The sequence below is a fragment of the Chiloscyllium plagiosum genome, unplaced genomic scaffold (assembly GCF_037043375.1).
Source record: "Chiloscyllium plagiosum isolate Xiang-an unplaced genomic scaffold, Cpla_swu_hap1 HiC_scaffold_3, whole genome shotgun sequence".
In the NCBI taxonomy this organism is placed as follows: Eukaryota; Metazoa; Chordata; class Chondrichthyes; order Orectolobiformes; family Hemiscylliidae; genus Chiloscyllium; species Chiloscyllium plagiosum.
Window position 1 is genome coordinate 105,614,388 of NW_028270141.1, and position 27,529 is coordinate 105,641,916.

The 27,529-nt window shown below is 42.5% G+C and overlaps 1 protein-coding gene across 1 annotated transcript in view; it reads right to left on the minus strand.

The window, feature by feature from the left end:
- The window catches only part of LOC122548665 (uncharacterized), a 57,843-nt gene that overhangs the window by 18,862 nt on the left and 11,452 nt on the right, over positions 1 to 27,529 (minus strand). The window contains exon 3 of the mRNA XM_087976231.1: positions 17,720 to 17,821. Coding sequence (XP_087832357.1) covers positions 17,720 to 17,821 — 102 coding nt within the window. The remainder of the gene's footprint in view (positions 1 to 17,719; positions 17,822 to 27,529) is intronic.

The following is a 27,529-nucleotide window of genomic DNA, read 5'->3' on the forward strand; positions in this document are numbered from 1 at the left end:
CATTTCATACTTCTAAAGAAGATAGGTCCTTGATTAACAAGGGAGTCAAACATTGTCAGGGGTAGCCAAAAATGTAAAGTTAAGACCACCATCAGATCAACCCAGATTGTATTAGACCATAAGACACAGGAGCAGAAATTAGGCCATTCAGCCCATTGAGTCTGGCCTGCCATTCAGTCATGGCTGAGAAGTTTCTCAACCCCATTCTCCTGCTTTCTCCCCATAACCCTTGATTCCCTTGATACACAAGAACCTATCTATCTCTGTCTTAAATATACTCAATGACCTAACTTCCACAGACTTCTGTGACAGTGAATTCCACAGATTCACTACTCGTTGGCTGAAGAAGTTTCTCCTTATCTCCATTCTAAAAGGCCTTCCCTTTACTCTAAGGCCTTGGGTCTTAGTCTCTCCTACCAATGGAAACATCTTCCCAACATCCACTCTGTCTAGGCCATTCAGTATTCTATAAGTTTCAACTAGAGCCTCCCTCATCCTTCTAAACTCCATCGAGTATAGACTATTGAATGATTGAGCAAGCTTGAGGGACTAAATGGCTTATTCCTACTCTTAATTCATGTTGTTATGTACGATGTTCATAGTTTTTGTATTGGAAATATAAAATTGCTCCAGATTTTATTAAAATGTTGATGAGCACAGAACCCTCATGCAAATTCTGCATTTACTGATGAAAGAGGTGTTTGGAAAAGGTATAAAATGGAAATGAACCAGCATCGCTTGGTTATCATACATGTGTACATTGACAAATAGACACTACTGCTTGTCCCTCTGACATTCTCTCCACAAATTTCTTCTAGCAGCTACCTATGACCCCACTTATGTTTCAGTTTTTCACTCTAAGGCATTTATCATCTGACACGGTTTTCTTGGCAATTTCAATTTCAGGCCTTTGTGAACAACAAAATTGCGAAGGGCCCAGTTGGCCAGAACAATTTATCAAACAACATTGGGATTTACTCAAGGGATGCCTCAGATCTATTTGTCCGCCTAATTCTTTGCTTCATCGTGGCAATGGACCATCTATAATCCTTGATCTAATCTTGATAGATTCAACTGAACTCACCGATTTACAAAATTTAGAGGAAGGAATGAAGCTCTTAACTGAAACTGAAGCTGGGTCAAAATGAAGAATCTACTTATAAATTTTAAATAATAAACAAATAAAACTTATCACAGAATCATAAAATTATTATGCAGTAGAAAGGTGTCATCTGGCCCATCCTGTCTGCAGTAGTTCCCCAAATGAGCATTATGATTTAGTGCCATTCTCCTGCATTTCCATCTATCCCTTCTAGATTTACTTCTATTCAAGTAATATCCTTATGAATGCTTCAATCGAACCTGCCTCCACCACACTTTCAAGTGTACTATAAAGATATGAAGATCATTAATTTATAGCAGGGAAAGCATGGGTCCCAATACTGACTCCTGGGGAACTCCACTCCAAACCTTCTTCCAGCCTGAAAAATATTCATTGACCAGTACTCTCTGTTTGCTATCACTCAGCCAATTCTTGTGTCCACATTTCTACTGATCTTTTTATGCCATGAACAATAACTTTTCTCACAAGTCTATTGTTCTGCACTGGCCCAAATAACGATTCTATGAATGAATGCACAGTGTGTAAGGAATAAATTAATTGAGCTGCAGGCACAAATTTGAATTGAAGATTGTTATATATTAGCCATTGCTGAAACATGGTTGCAAGATGGTCAGAATTGGGAACTAAATATACCATAGTGCCAATGAAGGCTTTTGAAACTGAAATAACATTTTTTTTTATGTAACTCAAAGCAAGTGGCCTGTCAAGTAAACAATTCTAGAAACAGATTTTTTTTTAGCCCCTCAATTAGTACTGGTGTCTTGCAGTACTTCCAGACTACTCAGACCCTTTGGTGTCATGGTAGTCCACAAACCTACTAACACACGTAAACACAATGACTAACACAATGAACCTAAAGGATCTATTAGATACCACCAGCAAAACTAACGTCATTTACAAGATACCATGCAAGAATTGTAAAAAACACTACATCGGACAAACTAGCAGGAAACTTGCCACCAGGATATATGAACACCAACTGGCCACCAAAAGACACGACCCACTATCACTAGTTTCTATACATACAGACAAAGAAGGACATCACTTTGACTGGGACAACACACACATCCTCAGACAGGCGAAACAAAGACATGAACGAGAATTCTTCGAGGCATGGCATTCTAATCAGAACTCCATCAATAAACACATTGGTTTAGACCCTATCTACCTTCCCTTGAAAAAAAAGAACTGGAAATGACATCACCCACTTTAAGAAACCAGGACCTATAAATAGAGAGGTGGGACATACCACCAGTGCTTCACCAGAGACTCTCACTGATGATGTTATCTAGTATGGTGACAAAACATCTGAAAACAAACTTTCAAGCTCAGTGAGCTAACTTACATACATATCATCAACCTGAGCTACAAATCATCTCAAAAATAGCTAGTACTGGTGTCTCCCTGTAATTTACAACTCCACTGAGATGTCATGAACCATGTCTATCTATAGAAGATATTCAAGTCCACAAACCTACTGAGGACCATTGAACTACCCATCTCTGCTGGAGGAAACATAGGAACACAGAGGTGGGACAGGAGGTTCACCACATTGAGCCTGCTTCACTGTTATAGAGCATGGCTGATCATCTAATTCAAAGCCATTTCCCACATTATCCACATATCTCAGTGTTGAACATAATCAATGTCTGAGCTTCCACAGCCCTCAGGGATAGAGAATTCCAAAGATTCACTCTCCTCTAGGAATTCTCAGACCTATATGGCTTGCCTTTTATTCTGACTGTCCCTGATGGTTCTATAGTCCCAGATAGGGGAAGCATGGTTTTTTATATCTAACCTCTCTCATCCTTTAAGAATGTTGTGAGTCTTTATAAGGTTACCTTTCATTCTTCTGAAGCACACAGGCCCGGTTTCCTCAATCTCTCCTCAAAGATCAATCCCACTGTTCCAGAAATTAGTCTTGTAAACATCCAGTGCACTCTCCCTATGGCACGTATCTCCTTTCTTAGTTAAAGGGATCAAAACTGCACTCTTTACTCCAGGTGCACTCTCAACAGTGTTTATTACAAAGATTTCTTTACTCCTCTTGTAAAATACTGGGTGTGATTTTGTGCTTACTTAAGGAAAGATTTAAATCCTTTGGACGCACTGCAGAGAAGATTCACTAGATTGATACATGAAGTAGCAGATTGTTTAATGGAGAACAGTTGGACAGGCTGAGCTTCGTTTCACTGGAGTTTAGGAGAGTGAGGGGTAACTTGATATATGACTTGGCACATACGATGCCGAAAGGTCTTATCAAGGATAGCATGGAAAGGATGTTTTGTCTGATGTCTGAGCTCAGCCTATCTAGAGGACACTTACACAATTAGGGGTCACCTTTTAAAGATGAGGAGAATTCCTTTCTCTCAGAGAGTTGTGCAACTTTGGAACTCTCTCCTTCTGAAGGCATTGGAGACAGGGTCATTGAATATTCTAAAGATGGAGGTACATTGATTTTTGTTAGGGAAGGGAATTATTGATGAAAGGACAGAATTCGAAACACGAACAGATTAATAATTATCTTACTGAATGACAGAGCAGTCTCGAAGGGCCAAATGGCCAACTTCTGCTTCTGATTTTTATGTATTTAAATCTTCTGTTTGCCTCTTTAATTATTTGCTGCACCTTCAGGGTAACTTTCAGTGATAGATGAACAAAGTCACCTTGGTCCTTTTGGACATAACACTTCCCAATTACTCACTATTTCAGATACATTCCACACCTCAGTTCCTCCTACCACAGTTATCCACTTTATATTGCACATGCCATGTCATTGCCCATTTATTTAGTTTGTCTGGATCCAACCGAAGTCTCTTTGCATCACTCTCACAACATAAATTCCCACCTAGTTTTTTTCACCTGAAGCTTGGAGTATTACTTTTGTTTTCACATCCAAATCATTGATATACATTGTGAATGGTTAGTTCTAAGCATTGATCCTTTGCAGTACACCACTAGTCACAGCCTCCCAACCTCAGAATGACCTACTTACTGCTACTCCCTGTTTTCTTTCCATTAGTCAATCCTAAATCCAGGCCAGTATTTTACCGCCTCCCCCCACCCCATCCCATGTGCTGTAATTGTGTTTAATAACCTCCTGTGCGGAACTTGTTCAAAGATTTTCTGAAAATCCAAACACACTACATTCACTGGTTCCCCTTTTTTTTGCTCTGCTTGTAACATCCTCAGAAATGCTGTAGCAAGTTTGTCAAATATGATTTCCCTTGCATAGATCTATGTTGACTCGACCCAAGCAGATCATTGTTTTCTAACTCTCTAGTTGCTACTTCCTTTGGAATTGATAACAGTATTTTTGCTACTTCTGATGTCATGCTGTTAGGTCTGCAGTTCCTTGTTTTCTCCCTCCCTCCCTCTTAAATATTGAGGTGATATTTTCAACCTTGGGACCACCAGGCAACATTCTAGAATGCACAGAATTTGAAAGGTGACTACGGACGTGCACATCCATTATTTCTGTAAGTGTCCCTTTCAACACTCTGGGATTTAGATTTCTTTTAGTTTATCCAATATGATCAGACATATTCATACTGAATGAAGGGGAAAGTTTGTTGGGCTGATTGGCCTATTCTTGTCCCTACATTCCTAAAGAAGCACATCGAGCCCAGAAAGGTGAAAAGGTGTCAGCTAAAACATCTGACAAATCACTCTGCATTAACCAGTGGGTTGGAATTATGAGGTCTAAAGGTGATAACTGATTTGTGAATATTGGAATACAGAAGGAGAACATTAAGTGAATGTGAAGCGGCGGATAGACACTGATGTTTCATGCGACATCATGAGTTTTCCGAAGTGGCTGAAGATGATGGCCCTTCAAGGTGAGGTGTGCATCCTATGAGGACAAATGAAGTGGAGAACCCATGGAATGGGAAGAATGAAGATATGGAGATACGCAAAATCCACTCATCTCAGCTAGACCACATCTATAGCTTGTACCAAGAACTCATGCCAGAAGAGATCGCAGCATGTCACATGTTTCATGAAACCCTTCACTGCTGTACAGATCCTGAAAGATTATAAAAATTATTTTCCAGGTCTTGAATCTCTTCTTGGTGAACATCATCTCCTATTAGATGAAAATGTGAACAAACACAGCATCCACCATGGAGAATTCCAGACCAAGAAATCCTTTGTTGAGGAGTTAATGGCAAATGGTAAACAACAGAAAGCCAAGAAGCAGTCATCAGAGAACGCAGAAGAAAAAGAGTGGTAAGAAAATGAAAAAAAATGTAATTAAGATGCCTAAAGTCAAGTACATGGCAGGGACCAACAGATGTGAAAGCAGTCAATGGTTTGTTGAATTTGTAATCTACCTAAAAAAGTTATTTTCTAATTTGTCATTAGAGTTTGAACCTCTATGCATGCTCATGGCTAACAGTGTGCGGTAGTATTAAGGTACAGAACAAGAAACAACTCAAGTGATGACTAAAGAAATTGACTGTTCGGTTAAGAAAAAGAAGGAAGCATATGTCAGGTATAGATAGGATAGATCAAGTGAATCCTTAGAAGAGTATAAAGGCAGTAGGAGTATACTTAAGAGGGAAATCAGGAGGGCAAAAAGGGGACATGAGATAGCTTTGGCAAATAGAATTAAGGAGAATCCAAAGGGTTTTTACAAATACATTAAGGACAAAAGGGCAACTAGGGAGAGAATAGGGCCCCTCAAAGATCAGCAAGGCAGCCTCTGTGTGGAGCCGTAGAAAATGGGGGAGATACTAAACGAGTATTTTACATCAGTATTTACTGTGGGAAAGGACATGGAAGATATAGACAGTAGGGAAATAAATAGTAACATCTTGAAAAATGTCCATATTACAGATGTGTAATACAGAAGTGCTGGATGTCTTGAAACACATGAAGGTGGATAAATCCCCAGGACCTGATCAGGTGTACCTTGAACTCTGTGGGAAGCTAGAGAAGTGATTTCTGGGCCTTTTGCTAAGATATATGTATCATCGATACTCACAGGTGAGGTGCTGGAAGATTGGAGGTCGGCTAACATGGTGCCACTGCTTAAGAAAGGTGGTAAGGACAAGCCAGGGAACTATAGATCAGTGAGCCTGACGTCGGTGGTGGGCAAGTTGTTGGAGGGATTTCTGAAGGACAGGATGTACATGTATTTGGAAAGGCAAGGACTGATTAAGGATAGTCAATATGGCTTTGTGTATGGGAAATCATGTCTCACAAACTTGATTGAGTTTTTTGAAGAAGTAACCAAGAGGATTGATGAGGGCAGAGTGGTAGATGTGATCTATATGAATTTCAGTAAGACTTTCAACAAGGTTCCCCATGGGAGACTGGTGACCAAAGTTAGATCTCACAGGATACAGGGAGAACTAGCCATTTGGATACAGAACTGGCTCAAAGGTAGAAGACAGAGGGTGGTGGTGGAGGGTTGTTTTTCAGACTGGAGGCCTGTGACCAGTGGTGTGCCACAAGAATCGTTGCTGGGTCCACTACTTTTGCATCATTTATATAAATGTTTTGGATGTGAGCATAAGAGGTACAGTTAGTAAGTTTGCAGATTACATCAAAATTGGAGGTGTAGTGGACAGCGAAGAGGGTTACCTCCGATTACAACAGGATCTTGATCGGATGGGCCAATGGGTTGAGAACTGGCAGATGGAATTTAATTCAGATAAATGTGAGGTGCTACGTTTTGGGAAAGCAAATCTTATACACTTAATGGTAAGGTTCTAGGGAACGTTGCTGAACAAAGAGACCTTGGAGTGCAGGTTCATAGCTCCTTGAAAGTGGAGTCACAAGTAGATAGGATAGTGAAGAAGGCATTTGGTATGCTCTCCTTCATCGGTCAGAGTTGGGAGGTCATGTTGCGGCTGTACAGGACATTGGTTAGGCCACTGTTGCAATATTGCATGCAATTCTGGTCTCCTTTCCATCGGAAAGATGTTGTGAAACTTGAAAGAGTTCAGAAACGAATTACAAAGATGTTGCCAGGGTTAGAGGATTTGAGGTATAGGGAGAGGCTGAACAGTCCATCTTCCGAAACTACACTAGCCCCACCCCCCACCGTTTCCTCCGCTACATCGATGACTGTATCGGCGCCACCTCGTGCTCCTATGAGGAGGTTGAACAGTTCATCCACTTCACCAACACCTTCCACCCCGACCTCAAATTCACCTGGACAGTCTCAGATTCCTCCCTCCCCTTCCTCGACCTTTCTATTTCTATCTCAGGCGACCAAATCAACACGGACATCTACTACAAACCGACCGACTCCCACAGCTACCTGGACTACACCTCCTCCCACCCTGCCCCCTGTAAAAACGCCATCCCATTCTCCCAATTCCTTCGACTCTGCCGCGTCTGCTCCCAGGAGAACCAGTTCCAAAAACATACAACCCAGATGGCCTCCTTCTTCAAGGACCGCAATTTCCCCCCGACGTGGTCGACGATGCCCTCCACCACATCTCTTCCACTTCCTGCTCCTCCGTCCTTGAGCCCCGCCCCTACAACCGCCACCAGGACAGAACCCCACTGGTCCTCACCTACCACCCCACCAATCTCCATGTACAGTGCATCATCCGCCGTCATTTCCGCCACCTCCAAACGGACCCCACCACCAAGAATATATTTCCCTCCCCTCTCCTATCAGCATTCCGTAAAGACCACTCCCTCCGTGACTCCCTCATCAGATCCACACCCCCCACCAATCCAACCTCCACTCCCGGCACCTTCCCCTGCAACCGCAGGAGGTGCAAGACTTGCGCCCACACCTCCCCCCTCACCTCCCTCCAAGGCCCCAAAGGAAACTTCCATATCCACCACAGATTTACCTGCACCTCCACACACATCATCTATTGCATCCTCTGCACCCGATGTGGCCTCCTCTATATTGGGGAGACAGGCCGGCTACTTGCGGAGCGTTTCAGAGAACACCTCTGGGACACCCGGACCAACCAACCCAACCACCCTGTGGCTCAACACTTCAACTCCCCCTCCCACTCCACCAAGGATATGCAGGTCTTTGGACTCCTCCATCGCCAGACCACAACAAAACAACGGCTGGAGGAAGAGCGCCTCATCTTCCGCCTAGGAACCCTCCAACCACAAGGGATGAACTCGGATTTCACCAGTTTCCTCATTCTCCCTCCCCCCACCTTGTCTCAGTCAAATCCATCGAATTCAGCACCGCCTTCCTAACCTGCAATCTTCTTCCTGACCTCTCTGCCCCCACCCCAGTCTGACCTATCATCCTCACCTTGACCTCTTTCCACCTATCACATTTCCGACGCCCCTCCCCCAAGTCCCTCCTCCCTACCTTTTATCTTAGCCTGCTGGACAAACTTTCCTCATTCCTGAAGAAGGGCTTATGCCCGAAACGTCGATTCTCCTGTTCCCTGGATGCTGCCTGACCTGCTGTGCTTTTCCAGCAACACATTTTCAGCTCTTTAAGTTGTTAACCCACCAGAGACATTGAATCTGAAAGACTAGGATCTTGCTCTAATCAAGCACTCACCATGGACCAACTTTCCACAGAGATAGAGCATCATCCCAGGAATAGCCAGATACGAGAAGTTCAGCCAAAGATAATGCATGCATGCACCATTACAAGATCTACATTATTTAAAGATTATGTATGCAATGTTCAGAGACCGATGAAACCAGCATTGACCAGAATTAACATAAAATTTTAATAATAAATATCGGACATTAGGTAACTTGGGTGACTTGCATCTGCAAATAGTAATGCAAGAATCTATTTTTTGTTTTTTTTAATGAAAATGGGATGTTTGGAGAAATGTAGGTGCATATTATATGCTAGGGGAGAAAGTGAGGTCTGCAGATGCTGGAGATCAGAGCTGAAAATGTGTTGCTGGAAAAGCGCAGCAGGTCAGGCAGCATCCAGGGAACAGGAGAATCGATGTTTCAGGCATAAGCCTGAAGAAGGGCTTATTTTCAGCATATTATATGCTAGCTAGCTAACAGTAGCCATATGATTGTTGCCTGTACTGTAACTTCCTTTCACTTTATTTTGCACCAACCATTTAACACATTACCTGAAGCAGACAGTGCTTAGAAGCAGGGAACCTTTCCTGAATCTAAGGTATTGAGGTGAATAAAAGAATCCTTAATGCCAACCTGGCTGAAAACTGATAGAAATATCACTTGGGATGAAATCTGGGACACTCCTTATCTAGTCATGGACAGTCATAGAGTTTTTACAGCACAGAAGAGGCTCTTTCGCCTACACTGCCCATCAAACATCCATCTATTCAAATCCCATTTCCCAGCAGTTGGCCCATGACCTTGCGTGGAATGGCATGTCCTGTGCTCATTTAAATAGTTGTCAAATGTTTTGAGGGCTCCTGCTATAAGTTCCACATACGCACAACACACTGGAGGAAAACTATTTTCCTCAAATCCCCTCTAAACTGCTTTCTCCTTGCCTTAAAACCTATGCTCTTTGGTTATTAATTCCACTGCTAAGGGGAAAGATCATCCCTATCTGCCCTGTCCATGCCGCTCAGAACTTTATACACTTCAACGAGACTCTCCTCAATCTTCTTTGCTCCAAGGAAAACAACTCCGGCCAATCCCGTCTCTCTACATAGATGAATCATTCCAGTCCAAGCAACATCCTGGTGAATCTCTTCTGCACCCTCTCCAGTGTAATATCATCCTTCCTATAGTACTCCAGCTGTTGCTCCATCATACAGTCCTTGCTCTTATAATCAATACCTTGACTAATAAAGGTAAGTATTCCATATGCCTTCCTACTCACCTTATTTATCTGCCTTCAACAAGCATACCAAGGTCCCTCTGATCCTCTCCAGCTCTAAATTCATCACTTTCAAATATACATCCAGCTCTTTTTTGAAACCTCTTATGGAATCCACCTCCACCACTCTCCCAGACAGCACATTCCAAATCCTAACAACTCTCTCTCTAGAAAGTTTATCGTCATCTCATTCCTCGGTCTCTTGCTGGCACAGTGGGTCAGTGGTTAGCACTGCTGCCTCACAGCGCTAGGGTCCCAGGTTCAATCCCAGCCTCGGGCGACTGCCTGTGTGGAGTTTGCACATTCTCCCCGTGTCTGCATGGGTTTCCTCCGGGTACTCCATTTTCCTCCCACATTCCAATGATGTGCAATTCAGGTGAATTGGCCATGCTAAATTGTCCATAGTTATTCGGTGCATTAGTCAGAGGGGAATGGGTCTGGGTGGGTTAGTCTTCGGAGGATCGGTGTGGACTTGTTGGGCTGAAGGGCCTGTTTCCACACTGTAGGGAATCTAATCTAATCTCAATCTTGAAATTGTAGACCTTAGTTATTAACATATCCACTAATGGAAACAGAATATTTTTCTCTACCTTTTCAAAATTGTTCATAATTTTGAACACCTCATAAGGTCACTCTTAATCTTCCCTGCTCCAAGGAGAATACACCCAATCTTGCCAGCCTTTCCTTGTATCTAAAATCCCCCATTCCCAGTATCTTCCTAGTAAATTTCCTTTGCATTGTCTCCAGAGCTTTAACATCTTTTCTTAAATAAGGTTCCCTGAACAGAAAACAATACTCCAAATGTGGTCAAATCAATGATTTACAGAGAGGTAGCATCACTTCCTTGCTTCTATACTCTATGCCTCTATTTATAAACCCACGGATCCCATAATCCTTCTTCCTTGACAATTGCTTCAATTTGCTTGGCCATCTTCATCATCAATCGTATAGAATAAAGAAAAGTTTAGAATCTGCTAAAGAAGGGTAAGTTAATGTTGTTAATATAGGACTAAACCTTTTCTTTTCAGAATTCCAAATAAAGAACCTGGCTAAAGATTATACTTCATAATTGTATTTACATGTTGGGTGACCAAACAGCTGAAAACAAACATGATTAAAAATCAGTACATGCAAAGCTGATGTACAGAGAGATCTGAGAAATCTGCATCAAGAACCCAAATGCACAAGCTCCTTCACCAGCAAAGGTAACTCAGCAAATGTTGGTTAACTGCTCCTGTTAATTAATTTACCCTATTTGGAAGTACTGACATGTAGCTACATCGCTCCAATGTTTCCAACAGTGAACACAGCTGTTTGGCTTAAAGCAAAGCCACATTTGATGGTGGAGTTCTGGCGATACTGTAGGAAGGGACTGCAGCAAAGTTCAGATATTGACCACCACCAACCAGTTCACGGGCCTCAATGACTTCGGAATGCACTTAGTTCCACAGCAAGAGAATTTCTTTTCTTGCCAAGACTTAACTTTAGATTGAATTTCTGAAAAACAAAGCTAAACCACCTAAAGAGGAAAACATGTCTTCCTTATCTTAGTTAGGAGATAGAAATAGAGCTGAAAAATTTGCAAATGAAGGGAACGTAGATTCTTTGGAGGTTTACTTGCTGCATGGTTCCAGAAGACTAATGCAGAAGTTCTGAGGGAGCATAATGGAAACAAGCCGTGCTGCAGCCCCTGCTGAGTTTCCCACTCAGCCTGGAAAAGGTTAAAGCCTACAGAGACAGAGGACACAGCACAATGAAGGCAGACTGGGGTTGGAACTCCAATTGGACTGTTCCCACTTCCCTAACCACAATGGTATCCAGCACTGAGGCCTGGTATTCCAGTCATATTAGCTTTACCATCCACAAAAAAGGACATTTCTTGGTTCCATGGTGGAGGGGTCAAAGGAGGGTTTCATGTCAGAGAAGCAGTTTGGCTCCCTATAATGAGTCACATAGAGTCACTACAGCAAAGATGGAAGCTATTCAGTCCATAATGCCCTGGCTATTCCTCTGTAAACCAATCTAGTGATCTCATTTGCCCTCACTATCCCCTGCAGGGTTATTTCCTTCAAGTACCCATACATTTTCAATTTGAAATCATTGATTGTTTCCATTTCCAACGTCCTTGTGGTCAGTGACTGCCAGATCATTGCCACTTGCTCTAATGAGAAGAGTCTTCTTCACATCCCTCCTGTAGCTTTTTCCCCATAATCTGTTTGCCCTGGTCTTTCTATCATCATCTAATGAGGACAGTTTCTTTTTGGCCAGCATGCTTTTCTTTGGAAGATGAAATTTCAGCCATAAAGGATGGGAAAGGAGCAAAGAGGGCCTGGAAGTCGGAGCTGGTAGGCAGAGATATTAGCACTAGTGTGGGAACCTGCCAGATCCATGGAGGTTTCTCTAATCAGTTAAAAATCTCCAAATTATCTCTAATCAGTGATATCTTGTTGCAGTCTACACCTTTTTTCCCCACTATTAACTACAAAACCATGTGGGAATGACAGAGACTCGCAGTTGGTGTGCTGCCTCCCAGGTGCCAGGGTTCGTGATGTCTCTGATCATGTTTTCAGGATCCTTGACGCAGAGGGGGAGCAGCCCCAAGTTGTGGTCCACTAGGCACCAATGACATTGGTGGGAATATCAGATGGGGATTTAAGACAGAAATTCAGGGAGCTAGGGTGGAGGCTTAGAGCTAGGACAAACAGAGTTGTTACCTCTGGTTTGTGGCCCATGCCATGTGCTAGCGTGGCGAGGAATAGGGAGAGAGAGGAGTTGAACACCTGGCTACAGGGATGGTGCAGGAGGGAGGGTTTTGGATTCCTGGATAAGTGGGGCTGTTTCTGGGGTAGGTGGGACCTCTACAAACAGGATGGTCTTCACCTGAACCAAAGCGGTACCAATATCCCGTGGGGGAGATTTGCTAATGGCCTTCGGGTGGGTTTAAATTAATTCAGCAGGGGGTGAGGGAACCCAAATTGTAGATCGAGTATAGAGGAGGTTGAGGGTAAGGAGGTCCGAAGTAAAGTTTCAGGGTCGCAAGATGGCACCGGTAAGCAAGAAGTTGGTTTGAAGTGTGTCTATTTCAAAGCCAGGAGCATCCGGAATAAGGTGGGTGAACTTGCAGCATGGGTTGGTACCTGGGATTTCGATGTTGTGGCCATTTCGGAGACACGCGTAGAGCAGGGACAGGAATGGTTGCTGCAGGTTCCGGGATTTAGATGTTTCAGTAAGAACAGAGAAAATGGTAAAAAAGGTGGGGGTGTGGCATTATTAGTCAAGGACAGTATTACGGAGGCAGAAAGGGCATTTGAGGACTCATCTACTGAGGTAGTATGGGCTGAGGTTAGAAACAGAAAATAAGTAGTCACCGTGTTGGGAGTTTTCGATAGGCCTCCAAATAGTTCCAGAGATTTAGAAGAAAGGATAGCAAAGATGATTCTTGATAGGAGTGAGAGTGACAGGGTAGTTGTTATGGTGGGCTTTAACTTTCCAAATATTGACTGGGAATACTATAGTTCAAGTAGTTTAGATGGGTCAGTTTTTGTCCAATGTGTGCAGGAGGGTTTTCTGATACAGTATGTAGACAGGCCAACAAGGGGCAAGGTCACATTGGATTTGGTACTGAGTAATGAATCTGGCCAGGTGTTAGATTTGGAGGTAGGTGAGCATTTTGGTTATAGTGACCACAATTCGGTTATGTTTACTTTAGCGATGGAAAGGGATAGTATACACTGGACAGCAAGAGCTACAGCTGGGGGAAAGGCAATTACAATGCGATTAGAAAGATTTAGGATGCATAGGTTGGGGAAGGAAACTGCAGGGGATGGGCACAATTCAAAGGTGGAGCTTATTCGAGGAACAGCTACAGTGCGTCCTTGATAAGTATGTACCTGTCAGACAGGAGGAAGTTGTCGAGCACAGGAGCCATGGTTTACTCAAGAAGTTGAGTTTCTTGTCAAGAAGAAGAAGAATACTTATGTTAGAGTGAGATGTAAAGGCTCAGTTAGGGTGATTGAGAGTTACAAGGTAGTCAGGAAAGACCTAAAGAGAGAACTAAGATGAGCAAAAAGGGGATATGAGAAGTTGTTGGCAGATGGGATCAGGGAAAAACCTAAAGCTTTCTATAGGTATATAAGGGATAAAAGAATGACTAGAGTAAGATTAGGGCCAGTCAAGGACAATAGTGGGAAAATGTGCATGGAGTCAGAGGAGATAGGGGAAGTGCTAAATGAATATTTTTCGTCAGTATTCACACTGGAAAAAGACAATATTGTTGAGGAGAATACTGAGAAACCTGCTACTAGACTAGATGGGATTGAGGTTCACAAGGAGGAGGTGTTAGAAATTCTGCAAAGTGTGAAAATAGATATATCTCCTGGGCCAGATGAGAAGCCAGGGAGGAGATTGCTGAGCCTTTGACTTTGATCTTTATGTCATCATTGTCTACAGGAAGACTAACAGAAGATCGGAGGATGTCCCCTTGTTCAAGGAAGGGGGTTAGACAACCCTGGTAATTATAGACTCGTGAACCTTACTTCAGTTGTGGGTAAAGTATTGGAAAAGGTAATAAGAGATAGGATTTATAATCATCTCGACAGAAATAAATCGATTAAGGATAGTCAGCACGATTTTGTGAAGGAGGGATGGGATTGAGGGCGATTTAGCGGTTTGGATCAGAAATTGGTTAGCTGAAAGCAGACAGAGGGTGGTGGTTGATGGGAAATGTTCATCCTGGTATACAGATATTGCTGTTTTGGGTCCACTGTTGTTTGTCATTTTTATAAACAACCTGGATGAGGGCATTGAAGGATGGGTTAATAAATTTGCGAACGACATTAAGGTCGGTGGAGTTGTGGATAGTGCGGAAGTATATTGTAGGTTAGAGAGGGACATAGATAAGCTGCAGAGCTGAACTGAGAGGTGGCAAATGGAGTTTAATGTGGAAAAGTGTGAGGTGATTCACTTTGGAAGGAGTAACAGGAATGCAGAGTTCTGGGCAAATGGTAACTTTCTTGGTAATATAGATGAGCAGAGAGATCTCAGTGTCCATGTACATAGATCCCTCAAAGTTGCCCACCTAGATTGATTGGGTTGTTAAGAAGGCATACGGAGTATTAGCTTTTATACCGAGGGATTGATTTTCGGAACCATGAGGTCATGCTGCAGCTGTACAAAACTCTGGCGCACAAATCACTCGCACTAGGAGTATTGTGTGCAGTTCTGGTCAACGCATTATAGGAGGTATGTGGAAGCTTTGGAAAAGGTTCAGAGGAGATTTACTAGGATGTTGTCTGGTATGGAGGGACGGTCTTATCAGGAAAGGTTGAGGGACTTCTTGAAGTTATTTTCTTTAGAGAGAAGGAGGTTGATAGGTGACTTATTTGACACATATAAGATAATTAGAGGGTTAGATTGAGTGGACAGTGAGAGCCTTTTTCCTTGGATGGTATTGGCTAGTACGAGGGGGCTTAGCTTTAAATTGAGGGGTGATAGATAGAGGACAAATGTCAGAGGTAGTTTCTTTACTCAGAGAGTAATAGGGGCGTGGAATGCACTGCCTGCAACAACAGTAAACTCTCCAACTTTAAGGGCATTTAAAGGTCATTAGATAGACATATGGATGAGAATGGAATAGTGTAGGCTAGATAGGCTTCGGATTGGTTTCACAGGGCAGCGCAACATCAAGGGCCAAAGGGCATGTAATGTACTGTAATGTTCTATGTTTGATTTCTTTGTCAACCGAGCAACAATCTGAGCACTGTAACAGCATTGTCATCACAAGAAGCAGACTACTAAAATAACACATCAATGCAGCATGACTTCTGCATAACTCTCACCATCTTCAGATAATCAACCAAAGACAATCATTGACCTTCTGCTCTCTGTTGTTCTGTGTCATATAACACATATTAGAAGGAAGCAGGGATGAATCTCTTGAGCCTTCAGAGAAGATGGAACTCTACCTCCTGGCACCAAAGGTGACAGCAGCCATAACACTGGCATGGCTGAACACAGAAGGCGTTCCTACTTTGTTCTCATTCTCAGTCCCCAGCAGACCATCAATTTACTTTTCTGACATCGTGATTGAGCCAATAGAGTGAGCATGAATCATGGCTTTGCAACCCCACCAATCCTCCCTTCACAACAACTTTTCCTTGGATATGGATCAGACCCATGAACAGCTACCTGCCCAGCCACAGTACAAGCAGAGAGAGAGAAAACAGCAACTCAGCAACTGGTGGAGGGGTCCCATTATTTCTTTTTTAAAATTCATTCACAGGATGAGGGCATCTCTGGCTAGGCCAGCATTTGTTGCCCATCTCTAATTGTTCAGAGGGCAGTTAAGAGTCAACCACATTGCTGTGTGTGTGGAATCACATGTAGCCCAGACCAGGTAAGAATGGCAGATTTCCTTCCATAAAGAGCATTACTGAACCAAATGGGTTTTTCCAACAATCAACAAAGAATTCATGGTCATCATTAGACTTGCAATTCTGGAGTTTTATTGAATTCAATTCCCATAATTTGCCTTATTTCAAAGTTGAGTCCCCTGAACTTTACCCTGGTTTCTGGATTGATATTCCAGCCAGAATACCACTAGGCAGTCACTTTCCCTTCTGCTGACACTCACAGACATGTATGGGCAGCTTTAAGCACCTTGGAGATTGGTAGAGGGGGATCAATCCGAGGCAAATCAACGGACAGGAGTGCACTGCATCCAGGTGAGGGTTTAAGGATGGTTTGTTTGCTAGCACCTGGAGAGCGGGATTATGGACTAATTCTGCTGCAAAAAACTCAAAGATGAGAAAGTCAAGGTATGGGAACAAGAGAGCATTAGTGGGCACATACACATTCAGGCTGGGTGGTTTATCTGGCTCTAAGTTGGTATAAGGTGCAGCATGGAGCTTACTGTCTCCTCAGTCTTTGCTCCGTCTCCCTGCCATATCACTGTTGCCTCTCTGCCTGATGCAGTCTTTGTGTGGACAGGTGACCTCCTCCTCTGCCTTCCTTGTGGTGAGGATGAAGCAACATTTCATTGCAAAGCCCAGGACGCAACATACGTGACCTCAGGAAATATTGAAGGGTACCTCGTGATGTCAAAAGAAACCTTAGTTGTGATGTGCGTCCCTGGTCTTTTAGCAGCACTAATGAACAGTGTCTCTTGCAGCCTCATGGCAAATCTTTGCAGACTGGCATGTACCTTTATTTCCACAACAAGGTACTGCCCAAATTTCAGATCCCAGCATCACACCAACCAAGTGTCGCCAGAAAAAGATGCAAGGCCTCTGTACTACCATTTGCGTTGTGCCACAGAAGTGAATTTCTGTCTATTCTTCCCTCTTCTACCCCTTTATCTTTTAGAAACTTCTTTCACACCAGCGGATCTGCATTGATTCTTCTCTCTAGCCATGACAGGCCACCTACCGGAATGTCCCACTGGGAACTTGTCATGATTTGGAATTGGCTGCTAAACAGGAAAATGGGTGGTGTTTAGCCAGGCCGATAGTCAATGCTGCAATCCCATAATGTCCACAAATAGAATTCCCCTATCCAACTATTTGTTTGCTATGTTACACAATTCAAAACAGAAACAAATGTGTTTTTTGAAACAAAATAGTGCTTTCTGTTTAAACTAAAAGATGCTTTCATCAGTAGTAGCAGAAGGGTTAAATTGTCAGGTTTAGAAATTAATTCTATCCACCTCGATTGCGAAGGTTCTTTTGAAAACTAAATTAAGAGTTCTTCAGGAATGGCATATAATCTCTTTCAGCAGAGATTATGAAAACATTAAGATGCAAAAATCCCATGTGTTCACCACAGGAGGTACTCACAGCCACATCTTACAGGTCCTCTGCATTCTTCAACTCGTATCACACATTTTTTTTCTTCGCCTGGACATCCTTTAGTCAGTAAGACCTCTCTCGATCCAATACCTACACAGAAACAGGGTCAAAATTAACCCCTTGAGATAAAGATTATTTCTGTTACAGTATAATTTCAACCAGCTTTGAATACAGTTGGTTCTTTCACATTGTTCAGAATTCTGAAAAAGGTTACACAGAACACCTACAGTGTGGAAACTAGCCATTTGGCCAAACAAGTCCATACTGACCCTCCAAAGGCTTTCCTACCCAGACCTATTCCCCTATCGTATTACTCTACATTTCTCCTGACCAATGCACCTAACCTACACATCCTGAACACTATGGGCAATTTAGCATGGCCAATTTACCTAACCTGCACATCATTGGACTGTGGGAGGAAACCCGCGCAGGCACTGGGAGAATGTGCAAACTCCACACAGTCACTGGAGGCTGGAATTGAACCCAGGTCTTTGTACTGTGAGGCAGAAGTGCTAACCACTGAGCCACCATGCCTTCTTGATCTGTGGCCACACCAGGGCTCTGAGCACAATTACAATCTGTGGGATTAATGGAACAGTGGAGGAGTTAATATGAAACTAACTCTGAGGCAAAAAGCAGAGAGTGGCAGGAAGTAGATGATAACAGAATATAGTGGTGACCAGTTAGCTTTTAGACTGGAAGGAAATGTATAATGGTGTTCCCCAGCAACTGATATAAGGAACTGCTTTACTGACGTCTGCATTAATGACTCATTATTTTGTGTGTGCATAGTCGCAGAGTGAAGCAATTGTCTTATCAATGGCCAGATGGAATTCTTTAAGTCCACCATCTTCAAGTTTAGTCAGTGAATGCTCTTTGACAATGCAAGTCAATGTTTGGACACCATTAAAGGTGGATGGTGTTGGAAGCTGCACAGAGACTTCAGACAGCGCAAAAACAGTTTTATAAATGCCACTGTTGCCAGAAATCAAAGAAAATGGCTTCCACTGTTTGCTTTCTCCTGCCAATTTTCTTGTCATAGGCCCTGAACTGTTAGGGTGGACATAAGAATGAACATCAACTGATAGCATAGTAAGACAAGGGGCAGGTGATAGAATGCCTTTTGGTAGGGGGAATAAGGAGAGACAATATAAAAGAGACTGTAGACATTTAAACAGGTGTGAAACAGAATATTAGAATATTTTAAAAAAATTTGAAGGTTCCAGGGCAAGTTGATAAGCATGCTGAAACAAACATTTCAAATCTTGGGCCTTGTAAACAGAGAAGTACGAAAGCAAGGAAGTTAAGCTAAACCTTTATAACTCACTGATTAGTGTTGGGCATTAACTGGAATATTATGTTCAATTCTGGGCACACAGCTTCAGAAGGAGAGACAATGCAAAAGGGATTTGAGAAATTTGAACCAGGGGTGAGAAACTGTGGCAGAGATGTTGGAAGCTGAGTACATTCTGCTTAAAGCAGAAAGGATTAAAGACAACACATTTAGTATTCAAAAGGACACGGTTTAAGGAAAATATGAAAAAAAATATCCTGAGGGGATATGAGCAGAAATTATTTGAGTAATATATTACTGGCCCTGAATTTGAGATGAGCCATAGAAAGTTGCAGCCCTGAGGTAAATCCTTCATCCCATTGTGTCTGTAAAACAAACAAGGTGCCAAAAGATTGAATTCCACATTCCAGCTCTTTATGAGGAGCATAATACATCACAGCACTTTATGTGTATATGCAGGTTTTAAAAATTATTGAGAGTGTTTCAAACTCTACCACCCTTTCAGGCAGTGAGCTCCAGATCCCTACTGCTCTAAGAGGGAATAGTTCTGAAGGGGTTAATGTTTGAGACTGCATTAAGTTCGAGCAAATCTGATGATGTCCACAGTCTTGGGTAAGAAAATAGGGAGAACCATTCCGGAACTCTGTTATGGACCAGGCCAGACCCCTCAAAACATTTCAAGAAGGTAGCCCAGACCTTAACTTTTCTCGTTGTTTTAAGCAGGTGTAATGTGGGCATTCCAGGAGGGATGCTACTGGTCAAACCATCTAGTTTCAAACAAAACAGAATTTATTTACAAGAATAGGATATGATCGCTTTACCCATCATGTGTGTGGTAGCTCGTTGATAGAACTCTTCAACATATCCTACCACCCTGTTCTTTTCTCCAGTCCTGCAGATTTTTGCCCTTCAAATATGGGTGGCTTAGTGGTTAGCACTGCTGCCTCACAGCGCCAAGGGCCTGGGTTCAATTCCAGCCTCAGGTGACTGTCTGTGTGGAGTTTGCACATTCTCCCCGTGTCAGTGTGGGTTTCCTCTGGGTGCTCCAGTTTCCTCCCACAATCCAATGATGTACAGATTAGGTGAATTTTCCATGCAAAATTGCCCATAGTGCTCAGGGATGTGTAGGTGAGGTGCATCGGGGAAATGTAGAGTCATAGGATAGGGGAATGAGTCTGGGTGTGATACTCTTCGGAGGGTCAGTGTGGACTTGTTGGGCCAAACGGCCTGTTTCCACACTGTAGGGAATCTATGATTACCAACTTAATGTTGCTGTTCCAATACTTGCAACAATTCCCATAAACACCCCTTGGCACAGCTTCTTACAGGAGAGAAGTCAGGGAGAGAGAGTACCCACCTGGACCAGCTTCTTTGGGTCCAGCAGCTTCTAAACACTACTGCTAAAACCCAAACCAAACCAGAGAAAAGCTGAGCGGGGAGAACTGGCCACTCCCCTTTCACTGTACAAGTTTTTTTTCCAAAAACTTGAAAACCTGTTGACTGAGGCAGTATCTGTTAGCTATAATCAAACTGGCTCTAAAACCCTTCAACTTAGACTTCTCAGAGTCTATGTCTTTTACAACCTCTCTGAAAAAAGGACCAAGGACAACAGAACCTTGCTAACGGAGCAGCATTGTCACAACTTGAAGGGGACAGGTGTATCATTTATATCACCCAATAGCTTTGCTAAGAATATTTAACTAGCTAATGTAACTAGTATCTGATTACAATCATGATGTCACGACATGTTGTTAAGACAACAACCTCTTCTTGTTAATATTCATTAGTGATTGTTCCTCTCCCACATTAAACCCAATTGGCCCTTCAACCTGAGGACGGGTGGCAAAATGCCACATGGTGATCAATGGTGGCCATGATTGCTAAATACTGCAATATACAACAGTAAACAAAATGCACTGGACCCAGGTGAAGAGAGTTCCAAATGAATAAGTTACAAAGAAGTCGCCATTTTACCCACACAGACAGTTAGCAGTTGCAAGTTTTTGAGCATGCAAGCAGTCAGCAGGAATTATGGAAAGACCAACAAGGGAGAATGAGCACTCCAGGGCTAAAGCTTTTACTTCACACCTGGTAAGGAGAGCATTCAAAGCAGCGTGGAACAGAAAGAGTTTAAAGACTGGCCACATCTGATGATCATAGATTCCACCAGGAAGTGAGGATCTTTAGGACCTTTCCTAATTAGTTGTTCAGCTCGAATGCAAATGTGTTGGAGCTCCTTGAATAAAGTTTATAAATCCCTGTTGACAAGTATGAAAACTTTAAACTGATGGTGCGGAAAAAAAGCTGGGAAGGATAGAATTAACAAAAGGAGTACCTCATATTCACAATGTGCTACAAGGAACATTGTACAATAGGGAAATCGAGTCATAAAAATACTTTATAGCAAAGTCATGGCACTGGGAACTATGTGGGGCAGAATTAAAGAAATAAAAAGGGCAATTTAAAAGCAAGAGCAGACAGACTCTAACAGAAGAGAATAGTTACAAGATATTTGAGGCTGCATTGAAAGCAGGGGATCCATAACTAAACGTGGTTTTGGAGAGAAGACTTTACTGTGGTCACAGGCACAAGACTTAATAGATCAATATTGGAAAAGAATATGCATTGTGCATTATGTCACGCAAGGCAGAAAATTGTCCGCTTTGACTTGAAGAAAATGGGAAACTTTCATTTTGCCTACAGCAGATTTGAAACCTTCATTTCACCACAAAAATGTAGGAAAGCCAGAAGGTATAGAAGCAGACTTAAGTCATTCAGTCCATCAAATCTACTGAGGGATGTGATTTGATCATGGCTCATCTGTTTCTGTATCACATTCTTCTGACTTCTCCCCATAACTTTTGATATTCTTATTAATCAAGAACCTATCTGTCTCTGTCTTAAATACACTCAATAACTTTGCCCCAGAAAACTGTGGAGGCCATGGGTTCCACAGATTCACCACCATTTGGCTGAAGAAATTCCTCCTCATCTCTGTGCTAAAGGGTTAGCCCATCACTCTGAGCCTGTGCCCTCATGTACTAGTCTCTATTACTAGTGGAAACATCTTTTCCACATCCATTCTATCCAGGCCTCTCAGTATTTTGTAAGTTTCAAAGAGTCCTCAGAAAGTTGGTATGGTCTCCAGTTTGATATGGTCTACATGTATTTTAGCAAATCTTTTGACAAGGTCTCTAATGGTGAAGAGGGTAAAGTGGGAGCAAGGCAAAGTGGTTTGAGAGACAGGACCATAGGGTTGAGAAATCTTTCTGTGACTGGATGTTTATTTCCCATTGGGTCAGTGCTGTGTTGTTTGTGTTGTATATTCATGATTTGCACTTAAATATGATCATACGTGATCAAGACATTCACAGAACACACAAAAACATTTGTAGGGTTATAATTAGTGAGAAGGATAGTTGTGAACTACAGGAGGATACCAATGGATAGAGTAGGTGGGCAGAGTGATGGCAAATGGAATTCAACTTGCAAAAGTGTGAGGTTCACTTTGGGAGGGCTAACAACTCAAGAGGGCTAACAACTCAAGAGGGCTAACACTATGAAGGGTAGACCTGAGAAAGTATGTGATACTTGCCTTTATTTGCCAAAGCATATAACACAAGAGATATGAGGTCATGTTGGTACTACATAAAATGTTCGATAGTCCAAAAGTGGAATACCAGGTACAATTCTAGTCAGCACATTATTAGAATGATGCACTCGAGATAGTGCAGATAAAATTTGTCAGATGCTGCATGGGCTAGACATCTGAGATGTGAGGAAAGATTGGATAGGCTGAGGTTATTTCCTTCAGAGCAGTAAAGGTTGAGAGAAGACCTGATAAAGGTGTACAAGATTATTAGGAGTATAGATGGAGTCCTTTTTCAATTAGTAGAGCAGTCAATAACTTGAAGCATAGATGAGAGATAAGAGGTAGAAAGCTAATAGGGAAGTTGAGGAGAACAATCCCAAGAGGGGGATAGGAGTTTGGAATACTGCCTGAAAGGGATTTTTAGTCAGAAACTCCAGAAGATTTCAGCAGTACTTAGATATTCACTTGTGTCACCATAGCCTCCAGAGCTGTGAAACAAATAGCTTCACAAGAACAGGCAATACCTAAATATAGCAAAATAATGTTACATCAATCAAGCTATAGGCCACTTCCAGAGGATGTGCAGAAATAAAGTGCAGGCAAAAAGTGAAATGTCTATCATAAAAACATAGAATCATCAGCACAAAGAAAGATAGTCAATGCATGCCTAGGGGAAACTGGTGATACAAATGACTCCAGTTTGACAAAAGTGTTTGTCAATGGACATCTCATTAATTTTAAAATTGATACATGAGTAAATGTCACTGTCTTATTCAATGAAATACTATGGCTCAACAAACAAAATCCTACAGAGATTACACTACATGTTCCAGGGCCAGAACTGTTAAGATTAAAGATATCCTACAAGCAAACTTCCAACATAAGAGTGTAAGAGATTTGAGAACACACACAAGTTATAATCAAAATCTATCAGTTTAGCTTGGCCTCAAAATGCTTGAGGTAGCCGATAGTGTTCAAATATTTCCAAGAGATAATTATCGTCAAGAGAAGCCAAGTTCTGTCAAGACTGTGAAAATAGAAAAGCCAATGAAAAAACAACTGGTCCATGGAGAGAAGAGAGGGGGGGGGGGGGAGAGAAGAGAGGGGGGGGGGGAGAGAAGAGAGGGCGGGGGGGAGAGAAGAGAGAGGGGAGGGGGAGAGAAGAGAGAGGAGATGTGTGTCCTCTGTTTGCTATCTTTTAGCTAACTTCTAATCCATGCTGCAAAGGAGCCATCAGTCAATTACAGTGCAGAAGGACGGCGTTCAGCAATCATTTCTAATCTGCTAACCAACCCGCTATGTGACACCAGATAAAATGCTCTCTTACAGTCCAAATATACAACCTAATCACCCCGTGGCTGAACACTTTAACTCCCCGTCCCACTCCGCCAAAGACATGCAGGTCCTTGGCCTCCTCCATCGCCAGACCATGGCAACACGACACCTGGAGGAAGAGCGCCTCATCTTCCACCTCAGAACCCTCCAACCACAAGGGATGAATGCAGATTTCTCCAGCTTTCTCATTTCCCCTCCCCCCACCTTATCTCAGTCCCAACCCTCGGACTCAGCACTGCCTTCTTGACCTGCAATCTTCTTCCCGACCGCTCCGCTCCCACCCCCTCTCCAGCCTATTACCCTCACCTTAACCTCCTTCCACCTATCGCATACCCAACGCTCCTCCCCCAAGTCCCTCCTCCCTACCTTTTATCTTAGCCTGCTTGGCACACCTCCCTCATTCCTGAAGAAGGGCTTATGCCCAAAACGTCGATTCTCCTGCTCCTTGGATGCTGCCTGACCTGCTGTGCTTTTCCAGCAACACATTTTTCAGCTATCTCTGCAGCCCTCTAATTTAACCACTTCCCAGTAAATATCCAGCTCCTTTTTTGAAACCTTCTATGGAATTCACCTCCATCACTCTTCAAGGCAGCACATTCCAAATCCTAATGGAAAGTGTCTCATCTCAGTCCCAGCTCTCTTGCTGGCAATCTTGAAATTGTGACCCCCTTGTTACTGACATTCCAATCAGTGGAAAAGGAATATCCTTCTTTAACCTGTCAAAATTGTTCATAATTTTGAATGCCTTACTAAGGTCCCTTCTTAATCCTTAATGTGAGGAGAATAGGCTCAATTCTTTGTATCACATATCCATCATTCCTGGTATCATTCTAGTAAATCTCAATACCTATTTCCAAATTAATTTATATAAATCAGAAAAACCAAGCGTCCCAACACTGATCCCTGGGGAGCACCACTTTAAAATTGTCTGCAGTGTTCTTATCCTCTGTTTGCTATCTTTTAGCTAACTTCTAATCCATGCTGCAAAGGAGCCATCAGTCAATTACAGTGCAGAAGGACGGCGTTCAGCAATCATTTCTAATCTGCTAACCAATCCGCTATGTGACACCAGATAAAATGCTCTCTTAAAGTCCAAATATACAACAACCGCAGAACTACCTCATCAAAGGGTCAAAGAACTCAATTAAATTTGTCAGACATGAAGTGCCCTTGACAAAGCTATGTTGACAGTCTAATATTAACTTCTTTTTCTCTATGAGTATAATAGTCTTATCCCATACCATGCCCAGCACCAGTTTTCCCACTATTGCTGTCAAGCTGACAGGTCTGTAGTTTCCTGGATTATCCTTTGCCCGTTTCTTAAACAACAGCATCACATTTGCAATCCTCCAGAACCCCAGGACTAATCCTGGAAAATGTCACTCAACGGCTCCACAATTTACTCCTTCACCTCTCTCAGCAATCTAGGATGGTTACCATCCAGGCCTGGCAAATTCTGTACCTGGAGGGCTGCCAGCTTTTTTAGCACCTCTTCTTTATCTATCACTCTACTGTTCAGTTGCTCATCATCCACGTTTTCAACTGGGCCATTGTCACCATCTTCTAATTTGGTAAAGACAGAAGCAAAGTGTTCATTTAGTCATACCCCTTTGCTTCAGTGAGCAGTTTACCCTGTTTGTTCACTATGGGCCTCACTCTAACCTTTGCTCAACTTTCACCGTTGATATGTTTGAATCCATTCGTGTGACTTAGGTTGGCATAAGAAAATTGTTTCATATGCTCAACAGGAAGGAAGCCTACAACTAAACATAAGTGGTGGAAATATTATCCACTCCTATTGTCACTGATGAAGCTTCAGATGACAGATATCAGTGAGTATGTGAAAAGTAGCAACAAGAATGAGCAGTACAACCTGTTCAACAATGAGGAATTTTAAACAGGCTAAATCTTGTGTTTTTTGGCTGAGTGCCTGTTGCATCCAGTTTTTTAGAGGATATTTCTCATGAGACTTCATGAGTGTTCTTGCCATTGCATCCCTCTTATCGGATTCCATTCCCATCACACCACACACTATTCCTGCAGCAACTCGCCACTGCTGGGATACCAGGGAACTGACAGGTACCCCAGCACTGGCACCATTTTTGAAAAGCTATTATGCACCTGCTAATCTAGAGCTTCCCCGTACAGTTGCTGACACTTGCCCCGGACATTGTAGACAGAGGGAATATTAACATCCCACTTTGCAGGCAGGGGCCTGGAGGGCGTGCTGGATGAGGTGATGCAGAGGCCAGACTTTCTGTCTCTCCCAAGGCCAGCAGAGTCTGTGACACCAGACAATACCAGCCTGGTCTGTGGTTGCCACCTGGGTCACTGTAGTCTTGGCTGTTGAGTAGAATATACTTTGATGTGACAAGAAGATCAGGAACCAGTATAATGCCAGTCTCAATGCCACCATCTTCTCCCCAATACCACAATTCTTTAAATCCTTTAATTGGCAATTTGCCACTGCTAAGTGAGGAATTTGTAACACAGCTCAGCATATACATACTTGATGTTGCAAATTGTTCCAAACTTCGAGATGGGGCTTGAAGCTTCTCATGTTATTCTTTCACAGATCATGTCTTAGTCCATGTTATTTGAACTCCTTTATAATTCCACCTCAGAAATCATTCAGACTACAAAATGCTCTACATGACAAATAGTTATTATAAATCTGAATTTAATGTTAAAGGATGAGGCAACACAAATTCAAAAGAAACATTTCAATCCCTTCTTCCAAAGCAGAATTATCAGTACCAGTGATGAATGCAATGCTTCAGGAAGCATTAATCCTCCAATATCATGACTGAGGTTGGGAAATATCTGGTTCACCTGAACAACAACTTAGAAGGGTGAATGAAGGCATCACACCTCATTAACTAGTTGAAGTACAGAGTTTTCACACTTCAACACGGATATATTAGTAGATTGAGAACAAAGCCAGGCTTAGACAAGATGAAGATGAGTTGCACATGAATCCATTGACCCACACCAACTTCCACAGATCTAGGACACGGTACAAAAAAGCAGAAATTACCTGGCTCAGAAATCAAAGATGCTGCTGTTTGAGCCATTCTGTGCTGACACCAAGCAGCCAGTTTCCATGATTGAAATTCATGAGATTTAAAGCTGATTGTTTAGGAGCAACTACTTCGGTCAGCAGGGAAGAGTTCCTCTGCAAAAGAGATTCCGAGATGAAGGTCCTCCAGGTACGTTACTGGACCCAACCATTTGGATTAGTAAGAACAGTGTCCTCCAGGGAGAGCATCTAAGAGATGATGATAAAGCCCTCCATTGCAGACCATGCAAGATCAAGAGACTTCAGCTCAAAGCTCTATGAATCTTCCCAGTCCAAAGAGAATATGTTTTTCAAGAATCGTGAAACCTCCAAACTGTCAGAGTTTGTGAAGTCAGAGACTTGGGGAGGAGAAATAGAATAGTGGAAAATGTGATGATTACATATATAAATCTATAGATACTAACTTTGGGTTAAAAAACATGGAAGAGTATATAAGCAGTAATAGTTCTGAAAAGGATAACGCTAGAGACTATTGAAGACCCCCGAACTGAAGATGCC